The sequence below is a fragment of the Geotrypetes seraphini genome, chromosome 1 (assembly GCF_902459505.1).
Source record: "Geotrypetes seraphini chromosome 1, aGeoSer1.1, whole genome shotgun sequence".
NCBI classification, from domain to species: Eukaryota; Metazoa; Chordata; class Amphibia; order Gymnophiona; family Dermophiidae; genus Geotrypetes; species Geotrypetes seraphini.
The window spans coordinates 265,270,855-265,294,209 of record NC_047084.1 but is presented as its reverse complement, the minus strand read 5'-3'; the positions used below and the strand labels follow the sequence as shown (position 1 = coordinate 265,294,209).

At 39.2% G+C, this 23,355-nt stretch overlaps 1 protein-coding gene across 2 annotated transcripts in view; it reads left to right on the top strand.

Moving 5' to 3' along the window:
• CFAP99 (cilia and flagella associated protein 99) overlaps positions 1 to 23,355 on the top strand; it is a 210,526-nt gene that overhangs the window by 73,909 nt on the left and 113,262 nt on the right. For both annotated transcript variants that reach the window (XM_033950677.1, XM_033950685.1), the window contains 2 exons: positions 9,081 to 9,161; positions 15,334 to 15,402. In XM_033950677.1, the coding sequence (XP_033806568.1) occupies positions 9,081 to 9,161; positions 15,334 to 15,402 (150 nt within the window). The remainder of the gene's footprint in view (positions 1 to 9,080; positions 9,162 to 15,333; positions 15,403 to 23,355) is intronic.

Here is a 23,355-nt window from a genome sequence, read left to right as displayed (position 1 = left end):
TAAAATGAGGGCATATGCTGGAGGAGGGGAAGAGGATTGAGTTAGTGAAATACTGGAGGGGATGAGGGAAAGAGATGGCAAGCTGTAGGTTGACACAGTGAAAAGGGAAATTGATGGCAGGATAGTAAGAACTTAATCTAGACAGATGCAGAAAATAAATTGAGAAGGAAGATGAGGGAAGAAAAGGAAAGAGAAGGGAGAGGAGAAAGTGAAATGCCAAACCATGGGGGTGTGGGAGAGGGAAGGGACGGAGAGGAGAGGTTCTGGCCTCTGAAAGCAAACTGCAGGGAGCCGTGCTGAATGCCTCTCACTGCTCCCGACGCTCATAGGAACTCTATGAGCGTTGGGAACAGCTCAGGGCATTTAGCACGGCTCTCGGCATTAAAAAAACGCTAGCGTGCTTTAGTAAAAGTGGACCTAAGTGGTACCAGAAAATCCTAGAATATTAATCATTACTAACGTAAAAGAAGAAAGAGTATTACTATAAACAGATCAGCACAGAAGATATTCCTAAAATCAACAAACTGTTCTCAATATTAAATTATCTAACCAATATGAACAAGATCACAAATGGATTCAACCCCTCTATTCTAACAGCCTCAGAACTAGCTAACTATTTTGAAATAAAGATTCAATTCACAGGAGACCAGTTACTCCCCACTAGTTCAGCTAGACCCAGCACTACAAAGCCACCTATAGAAATACCAGCAGACAGAACTTTGAACAACAAAACAGTTTCTCCTAAACTACTCCAAAGCATACCTTAGCCTCGACACCTGCCTAACTTACCAGATCTAATCTAATCTAATCTAATCCTTACGTTTGTATACCGCATCATCTCCACGTTCGTAGAGCTCGACACGGTTTACAGTAGGAGAAATAGGAAGGAACTACAACAGAGGGTTAGAGGTAGAAGTGTGAAGAAAATTTAGAGGACTTGGGATGCCAAGATATAAGAGTTTCCTTGATTCCTAAGTTGGAGGGAGACTTACATTTTTTGAGAAAAGCCAGGTTTTCAGATGTTTGCGGAAAACTTGGAGAGAGCTCAAGTTCCGAAGAGGGAAGGCAAGGTTGTTCCAGAGCTCAGTGATTTTGAAGTGGAAGGAGGTCCCTAGCTTTCCAGATCAAAGCAGCCACACCAACAACCTTAGGAAGAATAACCCAATGGCTCAACTATCACCTAAAAATGGCCTTTTCCCCCAAATCAGGAAGAGGAATTATCTTAAAGCCCATTCCAGTGCAATATGGATGGTATGCTGAACCATAGGGTTGTCCATGCCTGCTTGCAAGTATTCTGCAGAAGATGTCAATCACAGCTTTTCAGCTCCTTCTCCTTCTCCCTGGCCTCTGCTGCCCCCTCAGTTCTTCTTTCTGCAAGTGAGCATGAAGGCACTCTGATCTGGTCTCATTATTTCTTTATTATGTTGCTGGGGGGGGTGGTGTTCATGGTTTTTGCGCAGCTACAGGACCTGCTGTGCCTGCTTGGAAAGGAGCAGACTTTGGGCTAGATTCACTAAGCAAACCAATTGTATACCGATTGGTTTGCGACCCCTTTGCGACCCGATTTCCCTCCGAACCGATTCACTAACCTCTCCTGCGATCCGCTTCCAATCCATGCATGCAAACGAAGGGAACTGTCATGCAAAGTAGGCAGGGACACGATTCACCAAACAAATCTGGGACACCGATTGGGCTGGCCGTTCAACAGAAGAAGCGACTGCTGGTGACCAGTTGCACACATCTCTGCCGACTTCTTTTGTTTTGTTTCCAACCAAAGTAACTTTTAAATTAAATTAAAAACACTGCTCTGGTAACATTTAGCAGCACAGGAGCTTTATGTGTTTAGTAACAAACAAATTATTTCCCCTTCAGAAAAACGCTCTCTTGGATTAAGCAAATAAATGACCAGAAATATAGCAGGGGAACCCAACTTGAAAACCGATCACTCTACTATCTAACTTGCTACAGTATAATTTAAAGAAAAGTAGCTGCAGTCACCACATTGACTGGGGAAGAAAAAGCTAATTGAAACCCTGGAAAGTTCTTTAAAGTGAGTGGGTTTATTGCCATTAGGATCCTCTGTTGATCATGTCCTGCTCTCTGCTCTGAACTTTGGATCTCTGCCACCTTCCCTGCAATGCGAGCCCGCGGGTTTAAAGCAGGGCTGCACGCCGCAATGCAGCCCCACTTTAAACCTGCGGGCTTGCACTACAAGGAAGTGGCAGAGAGCAGGGCATGACCAGCTGACAGGAGAAAGCAACAAGCTAGTGTCAGTGAAAGGGAAGAGGCTGCTGCCACCGGGGATAGCCCTTCCCTCGGAGAGCAAGAGTTGGGGCACCCCCCAAAAAATAAACCCCAGCAAAAAAAAAAAAAACACGGACACAAAACGCCTGCGCAGACCATCTGCTTTCTGCGCAGACCATCTGCAGAGAAAGCAGATGGTCTGCGTATGCTTCAGGATTGCACACAAGCGATCCGTGCGGTTGGAGGGAGGCGTTCCTCCGATCACCTTCATTTCAATTTTTTGCTGTTGTGAACTGGTTGGGCCTGCTGGAATCGGCCCTGGATCGGCCCCAGAAGTCAGGTTAGTAAATCTAGCCCTTTGTCTGCAACTGGCAGGTGAATCTTTGAGGAACTCATACAGCCAACCTGCTGAATACTTATGGAGCTCAGGGTTCTAAGCCTTCAGCATGTGCTCGCTTTCTTGATTTGGTCAGGAGCTTGAGCTCAGGCTGTTAGGTATCAATAGTGTCCTTCAGGGCGCTCACAGTGCCAACTGCAGTTTTGATTCCTCCTCCTCTTTTTGACGTTCGTTGTGGCCCGGGGAGGGGGGGAGGCTCAGTCTGACTAAGGTCCGACTGGCCACCAAAAGATCTCGACGTGACAGCTTACCAGTGGATTAAGGCAGAGAATCCCTCCAGATCCAGCTGCTCTCTCAAAGAGCTGAAGCAGGCTGAAGCACCCTTTCTCCTGCGCATGATCTATGAGTATAAGCTGTGACAGCCTAAGGGGAAAATTGGGGAAAGGGCAGCTAGGGATTTGTTTCCAATCTACAATTTTATTTTTAGTTGGTTTTGGTCAGCCTTGAAGCATTTTAAAGCTGCTTTTTGGTGCCAAAATGTTGCTGTGGCAGCCATCTTGGATTTCCATATTTTTTTTTTTCTAAGTTCTCAAAGTTCTTTAAAATACTGTACCTCCATTTTGCCTCAAAGTTGGTAGTGATGGAGCCCTCAAACCCTATTACCTCTCTATTATACTTTATTTGCATTATGCTTCATGGGATGGAGGGATGGGAGCTTCAGGCTTAGTCCCTTCACATGCCTCTAGGGCTGGAGAAATACGGATAGTCCCATCAGGGGGAATGAAATACCTTCTAGAGCAGTGTTTCTCAACTTCTTCAAGCCAAGTACCCCCTACACCTAACAAATACCAAATAAGTACCCCTGCACAAGCTCCGCACCTGACTCCACCCCTATAACAATAGTACTAATTGTAATGCAATTTCTTCCTTCCATTTTTCATACACACACACAATATAATCTTATTAATACATAATGGTAACCACAAAATTAAAAAACACAAAGCTCTCTGTACACAGAGAAAATGTTAATTATCAAGAGATCAAGGCAGATGACTTTAAAATATGCAATGTCACCTCAGTAACAACTATAGAAAAATAGACAAATATAATGCAGATATAAATTCTCAAAACTGACACATTTCGATCACTAAATTGAAAATAAAATAATTTTTCCAACCTTTGTTGTCCGGTGATTTCATGAATCTCTGGTTGCACTTCCTTCTGACTTTGCATCCAACATTTTTCCCTCCTTTCCACCAGTCCAACATCTTTCTCTCTGCCTCGTGCATGCTTCCTCTCCTCCAGTCCTCATTCCCTCCCCCAACCAACATCTCTCTCTCCCTCCATGAGTTCAACTTTTTACTCTCTAACCTCTCCCCCCTTTCCCTGAATGTGACATTTCTCCTTCCCTTCTTTCTTTCCTCCCTATCCTTCTCTCATTCTCTCTCTCTCTCTCCATGGGTCCAACACTTTCTGCCTCCTGCACACTTCCTCTCCTCTGGATCTCATTCTCTTTCCCAACCAACATCTCTCTCTGTCCCTCTATGCGTCCAACATTTGTTCCACTGCTATTGGCAACATGTCTCCCTCTCTCTCTCTCTGTCCATCTGATGAGAGGTCCAGGCATCTCTCCTATCTCCTCTACTGCCACATCCAATATTTCTCCCTCTCTCATCCCCCAGATCATGTGCAGCATTTTTCACCACTTCCCACCAGCCCTCTGCTCATTTCTCCTTCTAAGACCCCTCTCCAACACCATGCCACATCTCTCCCTCCATCACTATGTCCAACATTCCTCCCCCTTGCATCCCCTTCAATCTGCCCCTCTGTTCCCTCTCCACCACCATATCCAACATTTCTTCCTCTCATCCTTCTATTCCCCATGCATCTCTACCTCTCTCTCCATGCCCAATTTTCCTTTTTTCCTTTCCCCATGTGCACCATCTCTCACTCACACTCATGCCCAACAATTCTCCCTTTCTATTCCCTCCCCCATGTCTCAACTTAGTGCCCCCTTCCTCTTTCCATTCTGTGTCCCATATTTATGCCCCCCTTTCTTATTGTGTCGAGTTCATGCACCTCCCCCCAAAGCGACCCATCTACAGAAGCTGCCGGGGATCCCTCCCTGCCTGTCCGACTCACCCCCCTTTCTCCAAAGCTGACCGGTCCATAAAAGCCATCAGAGAACCCTCCCTACCAGTCTGTACATACACTGCACCACCACCCTCCCCCGAAGCTGACACATCCACAGAAACCACTGGGGATCCCTCCCTGCCTGCCTGCCCATCCACCACACCATCCCCCACCCCTGAAGCCATTCCTATTACTTTGTCAGAGCCGGACTCGCTCTATCCTCCCCCAGATAGGGACAGCGGGGTGCAGGGATGGCACGTGCAGCGATTCACATGCTGCACATGGTTGGCCCACAATCCTTCCCTCTGATGTCAATTTTGTCATCAGAGAGAAGGTTGTGTGTCAGCTATGCAGCGTGTGAGTCATTGCCTACTTCCTTGCACGGAGCGCTGCTGGGTGAGGAGGGAGCCAGTCTGGCTCTAATAAAGTAACAAGGTTGGCTTTGGGGGTGGGAGGTGGTGCAGCAGGCAGATAGATGGCAGGGAGGGATCTCCGGCAGTGGCTTCAGCAGTGGGTGGGCGATCAGGGAGGGATTCTCAGCAGTGGCAGCCAGGCCACATACCCCTAAGGGTACATGTACCGCGTGTTGAGAAACAATGTTCTAGAGCCCTGGAACAGCAGCTCTGTGTACTGTAAGGGTATAGATCAGGGGTGACTAAACTTTTTGACTCGTGGGCCACAATGAGTTCTTAAATTTGCCAGAGGGGCAGGCCGACCCGCATTTCCGCAAAAGCAGTGTTTCACGGCTGCCGCAGAATGATGATGGTAAGAGAAAGGGCTAAGGCAGAAAGAAAGAAAGGGCAAACTGCCATCTCTGGTTTCTGCTTCCATCTTCTTTTCACTCTCTTCCTTCCAGTGTCTGCCCTCTCTGTCTCTTCAATCCAGCATCTGCCCCTTCTTCATCTGCCTTTTTTCTATGTCCCTCTCCACTTTCCATCCAGCCTGCACCCCCTCTCTCCTTTTTACATGATTCATTCACTACTCGCTTCATTTTTATCTCTCCTACACCAGATCTAGCATCTATATCCCTCTCTGTTTATTTCTCTACTGAATCCCTTCCCAGCATCAATCTCTCTCTACTTTTTCATTCCTCTGTCTCTCCTCTTTCCATCATCTGATCTCTCCAATCCACCCTGACCCCTTCCCCTCCTCTAATCTCCCTGCCAGCTGTTTCCTTCTTTTTTTCTCCTCCCCCATCCAGCAGTACCCCTTCTCCCTTCCCTCCTCCCCTTATCTAACAGTAACTCTCTTCCCTTCCCTTTCCACCTTCCCTTCCTAGCAGCATATCTCCTCCCTCCCTCCCTCCAGGTCCAGTAGCAGCTGTCCCTTTTTTTCTTTAGTCCAGCAGCTTTCCAGCCTCCAACAGTGCCTTCCTCCCCTTCCCTCTGCTCCCCTCCCAGTAGCTCTCAGTACTTGCCTGTAGCAGTGCCAGTAATATCAGCGCAGTGATTCACTTAGTTAGCCTTGGGTCCTTTGAAGGGTCGTGCCCATCTCTGAGGAAAGAAGAAGTTGCATCATCAGAGGTGGGCTGTGACTCAGCAAAAGCCCCAAGGCTGCCTAAGAAAATCAGAGAGAGTTACAGGATAGAGTTCTTGCACCCTCTCTCTGACTAGTTTGTGGATTCACTGGCAGGCCAGCCAGAGAAAGCAAAAAGGGTCAGAGCAATGCTATGGAAATTACTAGAAATCCAAGCCATAGAACCAGTTCCTCCAGATGACTTGAGCTCCGGCAGATACTTCATATCCTTTGTTGTGTCAAAGAAAGGCTCACAGGAGTGGAGGCTCATCCCAGATCTGAAACATATCAATAAGAATACCTCTGTTTTGATTGGAGACCATTCAATACAACATCACAGTGGTGGAGCCAAGAGAGTTTTTGGCCGCCTTAGATTTGACAGAAGCTTAATTTCACATCCCCATCTTCCCAGAACACAGGAAGTTCCTCAGATTCCATGTGTTGGAAAATCACTATCAATTCTCAGCGTTTCCCTTTGGGCTAGCAACAGCACCCTGAACTTTCACCAAGGTTATGGTGATGGTGGTTGCTAATCTCTGTGGAGCAGGTTGGCAGGTGCTTAGATGATTGGCTCATCTGAGTGCTGTTCCAAGCAGAAGAAGAAAAGGTAGTAGCAGCAGCAGTTGTGGGGATGTAAGAGAGTCTGGGATGGATTGTGAACTTTTTAAAAAAAGCCACATTGTTCTGACACAGTTCCTGGAATATCTGAGAGCTTTATTCAACATGGTGGAAGGCTGAGTCGTTCTTCCAGAAGCACACAAACAGAAGCTTCATGGGCAGATTGCAGACCTGTTGACCAAGCCAGAGCCTATGGCATGGCATTACTTTCAAGTCCTGGGATCAATGGTAGCCATGATAGAAGCGGTGCCCTGGGTGAAGGCATCCCCTCCAGGATGCCTTGTTGTTTCACTGGTTGCCTCCCTGCATGTTCCTCTCCCCTGGATAGCGGCAGCCAAGCACAGAATGAGCTGGTAACTCCATCCACAGCCTCTGGCAAAGGGGATCCTGCTTCAGATCAATTCATGGATCACCTTAAGAATGGATGTTACCTTGTTTGGCTGGGGGGCTCATTGCAATGGTCGCCCAGTACAAGGTCAATGGACTTCATCTCAATGGAAGTGGTCTTTTCAACTGACTGGAATTTCGAGCAATTTGCATGGCACTACTTTGCTTACAGTCTTTGCTGGAGGGCAAAGCAATAAAAGCCTTCTCTGACAATGCCATGGCAGTGGTGTATGTCAACTGGTAGGGAGGCACCAGAAGCTGTCCGCTCTGATAGGAGGCAAAGGCATTGTTATTTTGAGCAGAAATATACTTGCTGGTGATCTCTGCAATGCACGTGACTGGAGTGGTCATTGTTCAAGTGGATTATCTCAGCAGACAGACATTAGACCCAGGAGAGTGGATGTTGTCTCTGAAAGCATTCCAGGCCATTGTGAGAAGATGGGGTCATCAGACATTTGACTTCATGGCAACTGCAAATAACAAGGCAATGGATCAGTTCTTCAGTCACAGATACGAGCCCAAAAGTTCAGCAAACCATCCCTCTCTACTGGAAAAGATATTATCAAGGTAAGAATTTAATCTCTTTTTCCCTTGAACCCAAAACTCAGCCAGTAGCTTTCATCCCTCTATTTATCAAAATGATGAAAGAACATGTCACAGAACAACTCAAATGTTACTTTACAACACATCAATATGCTCCACCCTTCACTATCAGGATTCAGGAAAAAAAATCACAGCATGGGACTGTGGTAGCAGCACTAGTAACATACAGAAAAAGAACTACTAAGCAAGGGTCACAGCACAATCATAATCTAATTTGACCTAAGCAGCGCATTTGACCTAGTAGATTTTAATCACATGTCCAAGATTTTCAGTGATTTTGGATATAGTGGCCCAGTCCTCTCTTGGTTCCAAGGCTTCCTAACCATTTGGCACTATGCTGTATGTAAGGATGGTGAACTTTCTGACAGCTGGCACCATCCTAGCGGGGGTCATCCAAGGATCCCCACTTTCACCATCAACGTTCAACCTTCTAATGCAATCCTTGTGAGCCAGCCTAGATATTTCAAAAATAAAACATTTCACCTATGCAGACAACATAATGATCATGCTACCTGTAATGGCTGCATTAGCCAACACTCTTATAACTGTCAAAAAATGTGTCCATATCATAGAAAATTGAACTTCAACCCACTGTATCAAGCTAAATAAGAACAAAACCAAATTCCTTTAGCTAGGACCCTCAACTGACCCACGCTACACTCCAAAGATTACAGTAGACAACACAGGGCCAGATTCTCTAATATCGCTGGTAAAATCTGTGAGGTCACTGTAATGCCAACAAATTGTCCGATTCAAAAAAGCAATTGATGTTGAAATAATTTTGCATGCAAATGAGTTTCATGGAGAGCCGCCATAATCCCATCCAATCAGTCACTGGAAAAGCAACTGACACATGCACAGAGCTGGCAGGGGAAGCCCGAACAGCTGAACGGCAGTGGAAGCCCCGAAGGAGCCTTCTGCCGCTCAGATGTTCAGGGCAGGAAGACTTTATTTTATTTTTAATGGGCACAGATGTGCTTGTGTTATACATGCTCAATATCTGTCCCCATTAAAAAATTAAAAAGTCATGCTGGTATTTCCTTGGTATTAGGGTTTAGTATTTAGGGATTGCAAGTGTTTTAACTGGAAGAAGGTCTTCTGCTGGTGGGGCTTGGGAATCCCCACTGGCCACACTAAAGGAGCACGAATATTGGGTGGACCTGAGCCCAAAGTGGGCGGCCCATGGCTTTCATTGTTTAACATTGCCATTTTGTGTTATAAATATCCCTGTCTTTTATTTCAGCTTCCCCAGACTACCTATAAGGAGCCAAAAGAAAAACAGCAGCTAGAAGCAAAAAAGCAAAAGAATCGCCAGAAGGCAGAGGTAAGTTTTCCAGTTTAAAGATGACTAAGGCAGTTTTTCCATTGTTTCTCTTACTATAAAATTAGCCTTTGATTAGATAACTAAGGGTCCATTTTATCAAGCTGTGTTAGAGGATTTTAGCACAAGTTGGCACGATAAATGCTCTGACACTCAAACAGTAGTTCATCAAAGTTTATTATTATTATTGTTGTCAGAATGCACCATTAGTCAATTAACATTGCACATCAGCATTTTTCCCATCTCTACACTAGGTTTTCTCAGTTCCAAGCAAAAACATACTTCATTTAAACTCCACAAAGAAAAACACTCCTGTGATTAGTCCAAACCACAATTCCCACAATGCTCTTCATTCACTTTCCTTGGTTTAGAGCGTGATTGAGTTTGACACTCCTGCATTTGACACCTCTGCATTTCAGCCCCTTAATGTGATTGAGTTTGACACCCCTGGTTTAGGCATTTCCCTTCCTGGGCTAAGGCAGTTGTGCAGTTTATTAGCAAATTCAATAGTTCAAAAACTATAACTTCTTCCCAAACAGGCCGAGGCTTTCAGTAGCCTAACATTCTCTGCCTCAGCCAGCAAGGCTGATCAGGGGACCCCCCCCAAAAAAATAAATAAATAAATAACAAACCACTGGAAAAACATAGTTTAAGCTTCATTCTTGCCTTTAAGCTGCAGCATGTATTGTTCAGACCCATTCCATGAGTTCTGGCCCCATTTCAGCAGTCCACTCACTGGGTTTCTGCAGCATCAGCTCGTTCAGGTCAGAAACCCGCAGAGTTTCCCCTAGTAATTCTTCCATTCCCACATTAGGAGGGAAGTTGGGATAGAGGTGTGATGCTCAACTCCTCCCCCTTTGAACTCTCTGAACTGCTTTTAAATTCCCTGTTGCTAAAGATGTGACCTGGTTCACTCTATCTCTTTTGGCCACTAGATGTCAGGTATTTCTGGAATTTCCCTGTTTGTTTCACAGGTCTTGCAAAGGGCTGTTTTCCCTTCCCCACCTGAACTCTGGGAAAGTTTTACTCGTGAACTTTGGCTCTGCATAGCCTCTCTCTTTTCTACCCTTTCCCCCATCCTTGTTCCTATTGGAGCTCAGGTTACTAGCAGGCTTCCTAAGACAAGGAAAATAAGCTGTTTTATCTCCTAGCAAAGGAGCTGGCTTGAGCACTGGGAATGTTTTATCAGCATGTTCAGTGTGTCTGCCATAGCCCACGTTAAAAACCTCTACTTTAGCTTGATAAAGGTGGGGGGCTGGGGAGGGACACATAAATTGTTATCAGGCCAATATTTCATACCAGTTTTCAAATATGATTGTGATGTTAGAAATATATTCAGACAACCAATACAGTAGTAGAGTTCCATAGTTATCTCAGGGGGAACCAGTAGAACTTTCATAGGTCTTCTAATCTCATAGCTATGGTGCATGCTTATGTTATAGTAATTTGGTTTATTGTAGTGTAAACTAATTCTTCAGGTATTAAGTCATACACACCAAAGAATCACAGAGTCACGAAAGCAGTTTAGTTCAACTATTCATGAAGTATATCCTTATTGAGGACCGTATGGGGTATCAGACAACCCGACAAACAGCTTAGTTTGAAGGGAGAAATTCTTCATTTGCCCCACGGAACCTCCTCCTCCGTTTTATCTTTTTTACTTTGCTTATTTCATTATAAGTTATTTTTTCTGTCAATGTTAATTATCTTATCGTTTCATATAAACATATATAAGGTTACTTAGCTTTCAGCATTAGCTTAAAATCAATCCCCTGAACGCCAACGCGTTTCGGATGTCTTTGTCAAGGCGACATGGGGAGATTTATAGTAAACAAGCACAGCGTACCGCCAACCGGCTTAGAAAGGCAAGTACGCTGTTCTTGTTTACTATAAATCTCCCCATGTCGCCTTGACAAAGACATCCGAAACGCGTTGGCGTTCAGGGGATTGATTTTAAGCTAATGCTTTGTAAAGTTTTGTAATTCTCCATGGCTTTGGTGCTTGGAGGACCGCCTCTTGGGTTTACTCCACCGAAGAAAGGACACAGTCCTACATGGGTGGACTGTGTTCGCAGGCCAATCTCATCGAGTACCAGCCTGCTTTGTGTCATTTATTGTTTATTAAACTTGATATACCGCCTTAGTTGCAGCACAGTTCAAGGCAGTTTACAATAAAATGCATCAAATAAAACAAAAAATGGAAAAAAAGAACACCATTGAAAATAGGATAGTACACTACTTTCATAAAGAAACATAAAACCTTCCATGGTCCATCATCCTGGGAGCAGCTCACCTGTTGATTTTATCAGAGACTTGAGTGCAGACTGTGTGACCACTGAGTAAGAACCCCCTGGGTATCAGGGACAGCTACATAGTTTCTTCCTTTGTCGCTGTGCGAGAAATCTTGGGGGTGTGAGTCCATGGTTGTAATCTCTTAAATCAGCAGCCATGCTACCAAAGGTTTATTGATTACCATACATTTTGTTCTTCAGCCACCATATATTCCTTTGGAACTTGTTATGACATCCTGATTCTGTAGAAGAAATCTTTTAAATAGTGGTAAAAAAAATAATAAAATCAACCATTTCTAAGAAACTAGAGCTGATACAGTCTATCCAATGCAATTTTCTAAATCAGTGCCCCAAATAATCCCAGGAACAGGTATAAAAAAACCAAGGCACTAAGAAAATGTTTGTTTGGTTTTTTTTTGTTGGCCTCTGTAATCTATCCTTTTTAATTATTTATAAAATAAATAGAATAAAGTTATTGGGAGTTGTAGTTTTCTGTTTTTGTTGATTCTTTCACAAGTAATCTTGATTTCTGTTTACATTATTGATAAAATGATAGCCTCTCCATGTGCCTTTTCGTACTCGTTGACTCAGCCCCTTTTCTAGGCTCACAGGTTACAGAGAGGCACTTGCTATATGTAACACAGATAAGCAAAACTAACATTTGGACTGTGGTCAGTCCTCTATATCAGACACAGCAAAAGGCAAGAAGCATAATAGCCATAACTGCATTACTGATTCTTTTCTAATCCACAGCTTAAATGTCCAAGATGTTATCATTACAAGGACAGGCTAAATATTTGAGTAACACGAAGAAATAATGCAGTTGACAGATATATTGAAGAATGCTGGCTATTTAACTTGTTTACAGTAGAGCGATAAGGAAGACCAATCTTTTGGAACCAGTGAAATAATACTCTACTACAAAGTATAAAGAAGACCCATTAAGTATTACTGACTGAAATTTTTATTTTCTACACATACTAAAATATTATTTTATTGTATTTTGTTAACATCAAATTTATCCCCTTTTACAAAAGCGTGGAAGAGGTTTATAGTGCTGACCAGCGTGCTGAATGCACTACTTCGACGGTCATAGAGTTCCTATGAGCATTGAAGTAAGGCAGAGGGTTGTTTTTTTTAAAACTGCAATGTTAGGTTACCTGAATTAGTCGTAGAGCAAAGTAGAAAGTAGACTTCAGAGTACCCCCATTTTAAATAGTATTCTGGAACCCCAGTTTCTCAAAGGACATATTTGACATTTACCTAGGTGTTTTATTATGAAGACACATAGATGCCCATGTATCTTTATAAAATATTAGCATAAGTGGTATAAAATGTCTGTGCCTAGAATATTAAAGCATGTACGTAAATTAGCACATATTGTAAACTACATGGGGTATTTATGAACTTCACCCATGCTCTAACCAGATTTTGGCCATGTACAAGCGTGCCAGCAAAGTACATGCCATCATATCATTGTGCATAATTTTACACTGGTTGTATTTAAAGAGGCAATTTATATGTGGCATACCTAGCATATGTGACACCCGGGGCCCATCATATTTTGACACCCCCCCTCATCTATATGAAAAACATGATTTTTAGTAACAATCCACATATGGCACAAGAGTGTACCTAGGAAAAGGCAGCATCTTAAACACTGCAATGAACACCAACAAGCCAGATCCCGCACAGTCAATTGATCCTGTACAGTCAATGCTAACAGAAAACCATGTCATTTTCATAAATACAGAACACAGATACACCCTCACCCAATATGGAATAATCATAAACTAAAAATAGAAATATGTAGACAAAAGTTAAACTGAACTGCTAAGAAACCAGACTCTGCATACAATGTAACACCACAACTCCACAGAAACAGTGACACATGTCCCCTAATACTGTGCAAAATATAAAGACAGTAGATGTAAATATGAAAAAATTGATACATAACAATCACCACTTTACAAATTAACAAATAGAAATAAAACAAATAATGAGAAATCAGAAAATACCATTTTATTTGTCTAATCCATTTTTCAATTAGCTTTCAGAGACCAAATCTTTCTTCGGGACAATACAGTATACTGCTGTTATGGTATCCTGTCCTGAGGAAAGGGGTTTAGTCCAAAAAAAGATTGCCTTATTTCCATTTTCTATTTATAAACTTTTATCAATATAGTTACAATACTACTTGATTCTAAGTAAGGCAACAAAAAAATCTTTCTACCTTTTGTCATTTCTGCTTTAATTATCTTCTCTTTGCTCTCTTCTTTTTATACAGCGTTTGTCCTCTCTCCCTTCCATGCAATATCTGCCCTCTCTTTGCCCCTTCCACCCAGTTTCTGCTCTCTCTCTCTCTCTATCCCTTCCATCTACTGCCCACACTCTCTCTGCCCCTTCCATCCACTGTCCACCCTCTCTGCCCTTTCCGTATGGCATCTTCCCTCTATGTCCCTTCAATAAACTGTATATCCTATGCCCATTCTCTCCTTTGTACATGATTCATTTTAGCTTCACCCCCTCTCCATATTTCAGTCTCCACCCCCTTCCCTATGCACTGGCATTTCTCTCTTCTCCTTTCCTTCCTTTCTTCCCACTCCACTCCATGGTCTGGGACCTCTATTTCCTTCCCTTCCCTCCTCCCCCATGCCCTGGCATCTCTCTCCCTCCATGCTCTGGCACCTCCTCTCATTCCTTTCCCTCTGGTCTGGCATTTGTCTCCTTAGTTCCCTTCCCTCCCCCCCATGCCCTGGCATCTCTCTCCTCTCCTTCCATCTCCCCCTCCATTAACTGGCATCTCCTCTCCTTCCTTTCTCTCCCTCCCCTCCTTCCTTCCTGTCCCCTGGTCTGGCATCTGTCTCCTTTCCTCCCCCCATGCCCTGGCATCTCTCCCTCCATGGTCTAGTATCTCCTTTCCTTTCCCTCCCTCCCATGGACTTGGCTTCTCTCGTTCCTCTCCTCTCCCTTCCCTGGTCTTCCTTTTCTCTCTCTTCCCCCAACTGGGTGCAGCAGCAGCAGCATTTCTCTTCCCCCTTCCCTGTCTCATACACCCATCATCAGTGCAGCATTCACAACTCGCTGCTCTTGCTTGTTTCAGGCCTTCCTCGCTGCCGGGTCCCACCTACTTTCTGTTTCTGCAAAGGCAGGACCCAGCAGCGAGGAAGGCCCAAAGCAAGCAAGAGCAGCGAGTTGTAAGCTTCCCTCCCTAATTTTTTATATTGTAAACCATCCAGATACATGTGATGGTTGGTATATCAAGCCATGAATAAACTTGAAACCTGTATACAAGGTGTCAGTTAAGAAGCCAAGCTCCTAAAGTCATAGTTTTAATTTTTGTCATTTTAAAAATCAGAAGATTAAGTTAGTCATTTTAAAGATCAAAAGATTAAGTTAATTTTCCTCTTTAATCATGCCAGTTCATTGAATTCTTGCATGCCTCAATAGAGGTACAAAAGAGGATGGAGTGAATGTAAATATAAATATATATATATATATATATATATATATATATATATATATATATCTTCCCTTGCAACATCTGAAGTATGCCCAGAACATGCCGCTCTTGAATCTTTGTATCTCACAGCAAATAATCTGTCTTTATCTATGTCTTTTATAAATGGATCTGACAATATTACATGTGTAAATGTCTGTAGCTGTGCACTTCTAAAAATTATTTCCTTAGGGCCTAGGTACCAATGTGGGCTACCATTAAGGCACGTTATTTTACTGTTAACCCCAACTATTAGTAACTAATTGGGACCTGTGCTAAAATAGCATTAGTTACTGTAGTGGTAAAATAGCTAAACTGTGCAAGTAGCGGTCTTTATTTGAAACTTTTCTGTTTGTAAACTATGCATATTCTTATTTTGTTTGCAGGAATTATTGATGGACGCTAACAATAAACAGTTTAAGTGTGGTAGCATAGAAAAATCCAAAAGCACGAAGGTAGGCAATGCTGCACAGCCATTCTACTCCTTATTTTGTATAGTATAAACATAATTCTGTGTAATGGTGGAGAAGTACCAATCAACACATCTTTAACTGCATCTTTTTCATATCTTTATACTACTGAGATGTCTCATGTGTCCAGTTATGAGTAACTATTGATCTTACTCTAATGTTATTGAATAAGTTTATAAACTCTATTATATGTATTGCTTAGAGCAGGGGTGTCCAATGTCGGTCCTTGAGGGCCGCAGCCCAGTCGGGTTTTCAGGATTTCCCCAGTGAATATGCATGAGATCTATTAGCATACAATGAAAGCAGTGCATGCAAATAGACCTCATGTATATTCATTGGGGAAATCCTGAAAACCCGACTGGACTGCGGCCCTCGAGGACCGACATTGGACACCCCTGGCTTAGAGGGACAGAAGTTTTAACTTCCGCTTAAAACATTCATTTTTAAGTTGAAATAGTTCTTGGGCTATAGTGGCGAGTGGTCAGGGCCCAAAGGGGATTCACCCCACCCCCTAAAGACCCTGAGAGTACTGCTCTGAATTTGATTGGCTGAGCAGGCAACAGGCAGAAGCTGCTCAGCCAATCAAATTCAAGTCAGTACAGACAGAGCTTTCAGGGGGTTTGTAGAATCCCCATCCCAAGAGCGCTGCTTTTTTTTTTTGGCTTACTTTTTGTTTGATGCAGTTTGACTGGTTGAGCAGGTTGCCTACTCAACAAATCAAACTGCATCAAGCAGGGTTGTAGAGCTGGGGATTCACCAAATCCTTTAGAAGCCCTCACTGCATGCCACTGTTGGGCTGCCATTTGTTATCCTATCTACCAGTGCTAATACATTTGTTAATGTACTCTAAACATCCTAATACATGTTAAATTGGTATTAACATATTTGTAGGAAAAGAGATGGCTGAGGGTAAATATGATTTAAGTCTACAAAATCCTGAGTGGTGTAGAATGGGCACAAGTGGATCAATTTTTTTACTGCATCAAGATTTACAAAGACATGGGGACACTCAATGAAGTTACTTGGAGCGCGCACGATATGGCAGCTTAACCGCGGCGCTCCTTGGTCCCAGGCAACAAACTGAAAAAAAGAAACTGTTTACTCAGCTCACCCGACCTGAAAATAATAAAAAACAACGTCGGAGATGGCGGCGATAAGGCAAGGAAAGAATGAAAAACCATGTACATCGGGAGTTTCGGCGAAAAGGTCGAAGGTCACTCCCATGTCGCCGTCGAGTGTACCAATTCCGCTGGAAGCTGAGGATCTTAATGAAAAATCTGACATCATGGCGGAATTATTTAAAATCAAAATAATGTTAACTGATAATGCCAACAAAATATCAGAAGTCAAGGAAGAGCTGATCAATCTAAAACAGGAGATTCAAACTGACAGGCAGAGAATGTCTGTGATGGAGGAAAAAATCTGCCAGTTGGAAACTATCACACAAAAGTATGAAGAAGAAAAGAAAGATGTTACAACTTTAAAAAATCAACTAATTGACATGGAGAACCGAGGAAAAAGAAAGAATATTAGAATCCTTGGCTTAGCTGAAAATATTGAAGGAGAAAATCCTATAAAGTTTTTGGAAAATCTTTTGCCTAAACTGCTGCAGCTAAATTCTAAATGGCCGTTGGAGATAGAACGTGCCCACAGAATCCCCACAAGAAAACCAACAAACCAGACAGCTCCTAGACCTCTGATCTTCAAAGTATTAAGATACCAACAAGCATTTGAGATCTTAAAACTGGCAAAAGCAAATAAAAACCTAAACTATAAAGGATCTAAATTGATTTTCGTTCCTGACTTTGCTAAAGAGACTGCAAATATAAGGAAACAATTCCTCACATTCAGACAACAATTAAAAGAAAAGGGCTACATGTATGGTCTATACTATCCGTCTACAATGAGAATTTCTACTGGGAATAAATCTATCTATTTTCAAGATCCTGCAAAACTGAAAGAATTTTTGACACAAGAAGAACCAATGTCTACATAATAAATCAGAATAAAGCAAATTTCTATCTAATGAAAATAGATGGAAATAAAGAAGAAAAAAAAAAGAAGAGGAACTAATATCTACATAAAATCAGAATAAAAAGAAAGTTTCATCTGAAGATAGAATATAGAAAATGCAAGATAAAATAAGAAAAAAGAAGATGGTTAAAAAAAGGAGGGAAGAAAAAAAGACTATGATTACTAATAGAATAAATTAGTTCTTAAAACATTGACAATTTTTGTTTCAAATATTATTACAATATATTGAATATTATGATTAAAATTAATTATTGATTTTATTCCATCCATTAAAAAAAAATATATATATTTTATAATTTTTGATTCAATTATTATTAATATATTGGATGTTATGATAAAATTATAATATAATAGAATTTAATACTATTTATAGAATTTTTGCATCTAAATTTAATACTGCTAATATTAATTTAAAAAAAAAAAATTAAAAAAAAAAAAATTTTTTTGGAATGGATTAAATGAGTAGGAAATTATTATAACATAGATATTTAATTCCTATATATATTAGGTTATTATAAATGATGATATTTAAAAATATTTAAAATGATATTATTACAATTTGATATATGGAATTAGAACTATATTTAAAATATATTGAATTTATTGTAGGGAAAATATATTAGTTATATCTAAGACTTGAAAATATTAATATGAGTTTTTTTTTTTTTTTTATGAGTTATCCAATTATAATTTATATGAATTATTGCATCTATATTTAATACTGCTAATATTAATTGAAAATTTTTTGGATTTGGTTAAATGAGTAGGAAATTATTATAACATAGATATTAATTATAGAATCTTTTTGATATAAATATATATTGTATTTAATTACATATACATATTACGATACTATAAATGATGATTTTTAAAATATATAAAATGATTTACTAAAATATTTACTATATAGGAATAGATATATCTAATTTATATACATGAAATTAGAATTATATTTGAAATATATTTAATTTATTATAGGGGTAATATATTAGATATGTTTAAGACTTGAAAAGATTAATATGATTTATCCAATTATATTTGATATGAATTATAATATACAAGGGAAGTAATGAAGGTTTAAATGAATAATAAGGTGGGTAAAGAAATATGAAATGTATTGAATTAGAGGTTATTTTTTAAAAAAAGAAAGAAAAAAAAAAAAAAAGAAATTTTATGATTGATTAGTTGCCTGGGGGAGGGGATTTAGGTTTTGCATGACCAATGTGTGTTCCGGGTCAAACATTGATAGTGGGAGGGTGGGGAGGGAAAATAGAGGGTGGGAATGGGGATCAATATATATTAATTGTGCTGAGATCTAATCATGTATATTATCATAGAATATTGGTTAAAATTTAATGATAAATAAGATGGATATAAAAATTTATTCTATGAATGTCAATGGTTTAAATCAAGTTTCAAGTTTATTCAGTTTTTGATGAATCGCCTATTATAAATTCTAGGCGATGTACATGTTACAATTTTAATATAAGAAACTTACAAGAAGAAGAAGAAAATATTATCGTTTCTTAAAAATCAAAATGCGGATATCTACTTCATTCAAGAGACCCATCTTTCTGAAATTGAATCTAAAAAATTATCTGGGGGTTGGATTTCTAAATGTTTATTTGCACCGGCTTTAAAGAAAAAAGCTGGAGTAGCTATTCTAATAAACAAAAAATGTAATGCGAATTTCAAATTAATAAATTATGACCCCTTAGGTAGATGGGTGCATGTCAAAATGGATCTGGGAAATACAACCATGGATTTATTCAATTTATATGCTCCTAATACGAATCAAATGGAGTTTTTCAAACAAATTCAACAATTACTTTTACCACTGGCTACATCTAATTTAATAGTAGCAGGGGATTTCAATGCTGTAATGGATCCAATTTTGGATAAAAAACCAAGTAGAATTATGAAATCATTAGGCTTAGATAATTTGATTCAATCTTGTGATTTAGTAGATATATGGCGTATTCTTCATTTTAATGATCAGGAATTTTCTTTTTGTTCTCAGGTCCACAAATCCTTTTCACGAATTGATTATATATTTGTTTCTAATAACTTAGCGCAGCGTGTGTTAAAAGCAGTTATAGATCCTATTATAATTTCAGATCATGCTGGTGTGTGGATTAATCTTCAAAATTATGATATTGAACATTTCAATTCAATTTGGAGATTTAATAATACTTTTTTAGCAGATTCAAATTTCCTCGAAGAATTTAAATTAAAAATACAAGAATTTTTTCAAATTAATGATTCGGATAATATTAATGTTGAAATTTTATGGGACGCTTTTAAAGCAACAATGAGAGGAAATATTATTTCATATTCAGCATATATTAATAAACAAAATAAAAAACAGTTTCTTGAATTAGAAAAACAAATTAAGATATTAGAAAATAAATTAATTGAAAAATGGGAAAATAATACATTACAAGATTTATTAAAACTAAAAGTTAAATATAATGAGATTTCTTCTCAATTTGTGAGAAAAGATTTATTTAATAGACAAGTTCAATTTTACGGAAATTCAAATAAAGCTGGGAAATTATTAGCAAATTTTCTTAAAGCAAAAAAAAGAAAATCCAAGATTATTGCAATAAAAGATATACAAGGTAATACACACACTAACAATAAAGACATTTTAATACAGTTTCTTGATTTTTATAAAGATTTATATTCTTCTGAATCTTATGAAAATAAAGAACCAGATGGACTTAATTTTTTAAATTCATTTATTGGACCAAATGTTCCAGATCACATAAAAAGAAGTTTAGAAGAACCTATATCTTTAAAAGAAATAGAATCAGCATTGAAGTCTCTTAGAGTTGGATCCGCTCCGGGTGGTGATGGTTATATGGTTGAATTTTATAAATCATTTCAAAACATTATTTTACCATATCTATTAAAATTGTATCAATATCAAATGAATAATGGAAATATATCAGGTACTATGGCTGATTCACTAATTATTGTCTTACCAAAACCAAACAAAGATCCTACCTTGGTTTCAAATTACAGGCCTATTTCCTTATTAAATGTAGATGGTAAATTAATTTCTAAAGTACTAGCAATAAGATTGGCAAAAGCTCTTCCTTTCATTATTGATGTACATCAAACAGGATTTATTGCTAAAAGACATTCATCACACAACACCAGATTAGCATTTCACTCTTTAAATTTAGCAAAAAATATGAATGATCCAACTTTTATGCTATCTTTAGATGCAGAAAAAGCATTTGATAGAGTAGAATGGAAATTTATGTATCAAGCTCTAGAATGGTTTGGAATAGGACCCGATTTTATTAAAATGATTCAGACTTTGTATAGCTCTCCTGGTGCAAGATTATATATAAATAACAATTTATCAGATAGATTTAACTTGCAAAGGGGAGTTAGACAAGGATGTCCTTTGTCCCCCTTACTTTTTGATATTGTTTTAGAACCCTTGTTAATTGCAATTAATCAAACTAAGGAGATAAAGGGAATCCCATTTTCTTACTGGGAATATAAACTTTCTGCATATGCAGATGATATCTTATTATATTTAAGAGAACCGGGGAATACTATTCCAAGTTTACTTAATCTTCTAGAGGAATTTGGAAAATTTTCTGGATATAAAATTAATTGGAGTAAATCAGAAATTCTTCCAATTAATGTTCACTGCACCAAAGGATTATTTGATTCATATTCATTTATTTGGAAAGAGGAAGGATTAAAATATTTAGGAATTATGATCAAAAATACAATTGATGATACAGTCAAAGAAAATGAAAAACTTTTATTGAAAAAAATTACAGAAATGTGTGAACAATGGAATCCTTTACATCTTTCATGGTGGGGAAGAGTTCAAACAATTAAAATGATGATATTGCCTGTGGTTTGTTATCAAATGAGTATGATACCAATATTTTTTCAGGGGTCCTTTTATAAAAAATTAAACAATATTATTACAAAATTTGTTTGGTTTGGGAAAAGACCCAGAATTGCTTTAGTATCTTTACAAAGACCAATTATGGAGGGAGGGGTAAATTTTCCAAATTTTTATAGGTACCATCAAGCCTATATTCTAAGACAGGGTATGTATTGGATCCTCCCAGATCTCTTGGAGAATGTACCAGATTGGCTATATTTAGAATGGCGGCTCCTGTTCCCATTACATTTAGATCATTTAATTAGTATAACAATGCCTAGAAGATACAAAGATAACAGAATATTATTAGACACTTGGAAAACATTAAGATATATAAATAACCTATCACCAGATCCAATTTGTAAATCACTAAATCAATCTATTTGGGTAAACTCCAGGATCAAAATTGGCGGATTTAAGATCGTCTGGAAACAATGGATAAGTGCAGGTATACGAACATTAAATGATGTCATTTCAGAAGGTTCACTGCTTAGTTTTTCACAATTGCAAAATAAATTTGGCTTAAATAAATCACAATATTTTAAATGGATGCAATTGAAGCAGGCCATTCAGGTAGGGTTCCCTGAATGGAAAAATCTTAATACTCAATATAGTCTGCAGGTTTTATGTTTCCAGGCGGATTTCTTGGGTCACCAAGCCGCAAAATGGTACAAATTGATATATGGATTTCTAAATAAAAAAAAGAAAACTGGTCTTAGGGATATTTGGAGTATTGAGATTGGACAGACAATTTCTGCGTCTCAATGGCCACGATTCTGGTCCTGGAGATTAAAATCTACAAAGTCAGCATCTATAAGTCAAACATGGATGTTTTTATTACATAGAGTGTTATGGACCCCTACGCGCCTGCAAAAGATAGATAATACTAGATCCAATAGATGCTGGCATTGTAAAATAGAAATAGGGACGTTAGATCACTTAATTTTTTTTTGTCCCTGTGTAAATGCCTTTTGGAATCTGATTCAGGGGCAATGTTAGGAAATTCTACTTTACGGAGAGGGTGGTGGATGCCTGGAATGCGCTCCCGGGAGAGGTGGTGGAGAGTAAAACTGTGACTGAGTTCAAAGAAGCGTGGGATGAACACAGAAGATTTAGAATCAGAAAATAATATTAAAGATTGAACTAGGCCAGTTACTGGGCAGACTTGTACGGTCTGTGTCTGTGTATGGCCGTTTGGAGGAGGATGGGCAGGGGAGGGCTTCAATGGCTGGGAGGGTGTAGATGGGCTGGAGTAAGTCTTAACAGAGATTTCGGCAGTTGGAACCCAAGCACAGTACCGGGTAAAGCTTTGGATTCTCGCCCAGAAATAGCTAAGAAGAAAAAAAAAAAAAATAAAAAAAATAAAAATTTAAATTGAATCAGGTTGGGCAGACTGGATGGACCATTCGGGTCTTTATCTGCCGTCATCTACTATGTTACTATGTTACTATGTTACTATGATTTGGCCCCAAATTAATAAATTACTAGAAAATCATGTAGGACTCTCATATGATACCATACTATTTGGCACTGCAATGAGAACTCAGAGTCCGATCTCAGCAAATAATAACAAGCTACTATTAATATTGACAGGAGTCGCCATACAACAAATCACTCAAAATTGGAAAGATTATACCAAATTAAATTATACGTTCTGGTGGAACTCTGTCTGTTATATATACAAAATGGAAAAAATACTAGCATTACAAAATGGGAATCTTCATAATTTCAAGAAAATTTGGCAACCATTGACTAATTATTCTAATGATTAGACTTCTTAGCACAATTGCAGTACTTATATAGGAATGGGTTGGGTTATTGTATAATTTTTGGAAATAATATTTGTAAAAATGGGGAGGGATTTATAACTTCTGAGTATATATAATTTATAATATATACTGTTTATAAATTAAGTTTTATTAATGATAGATACAATGATATATAGCAATTAATTATATTACTTGTGAATCAATTATTGTAAAAAT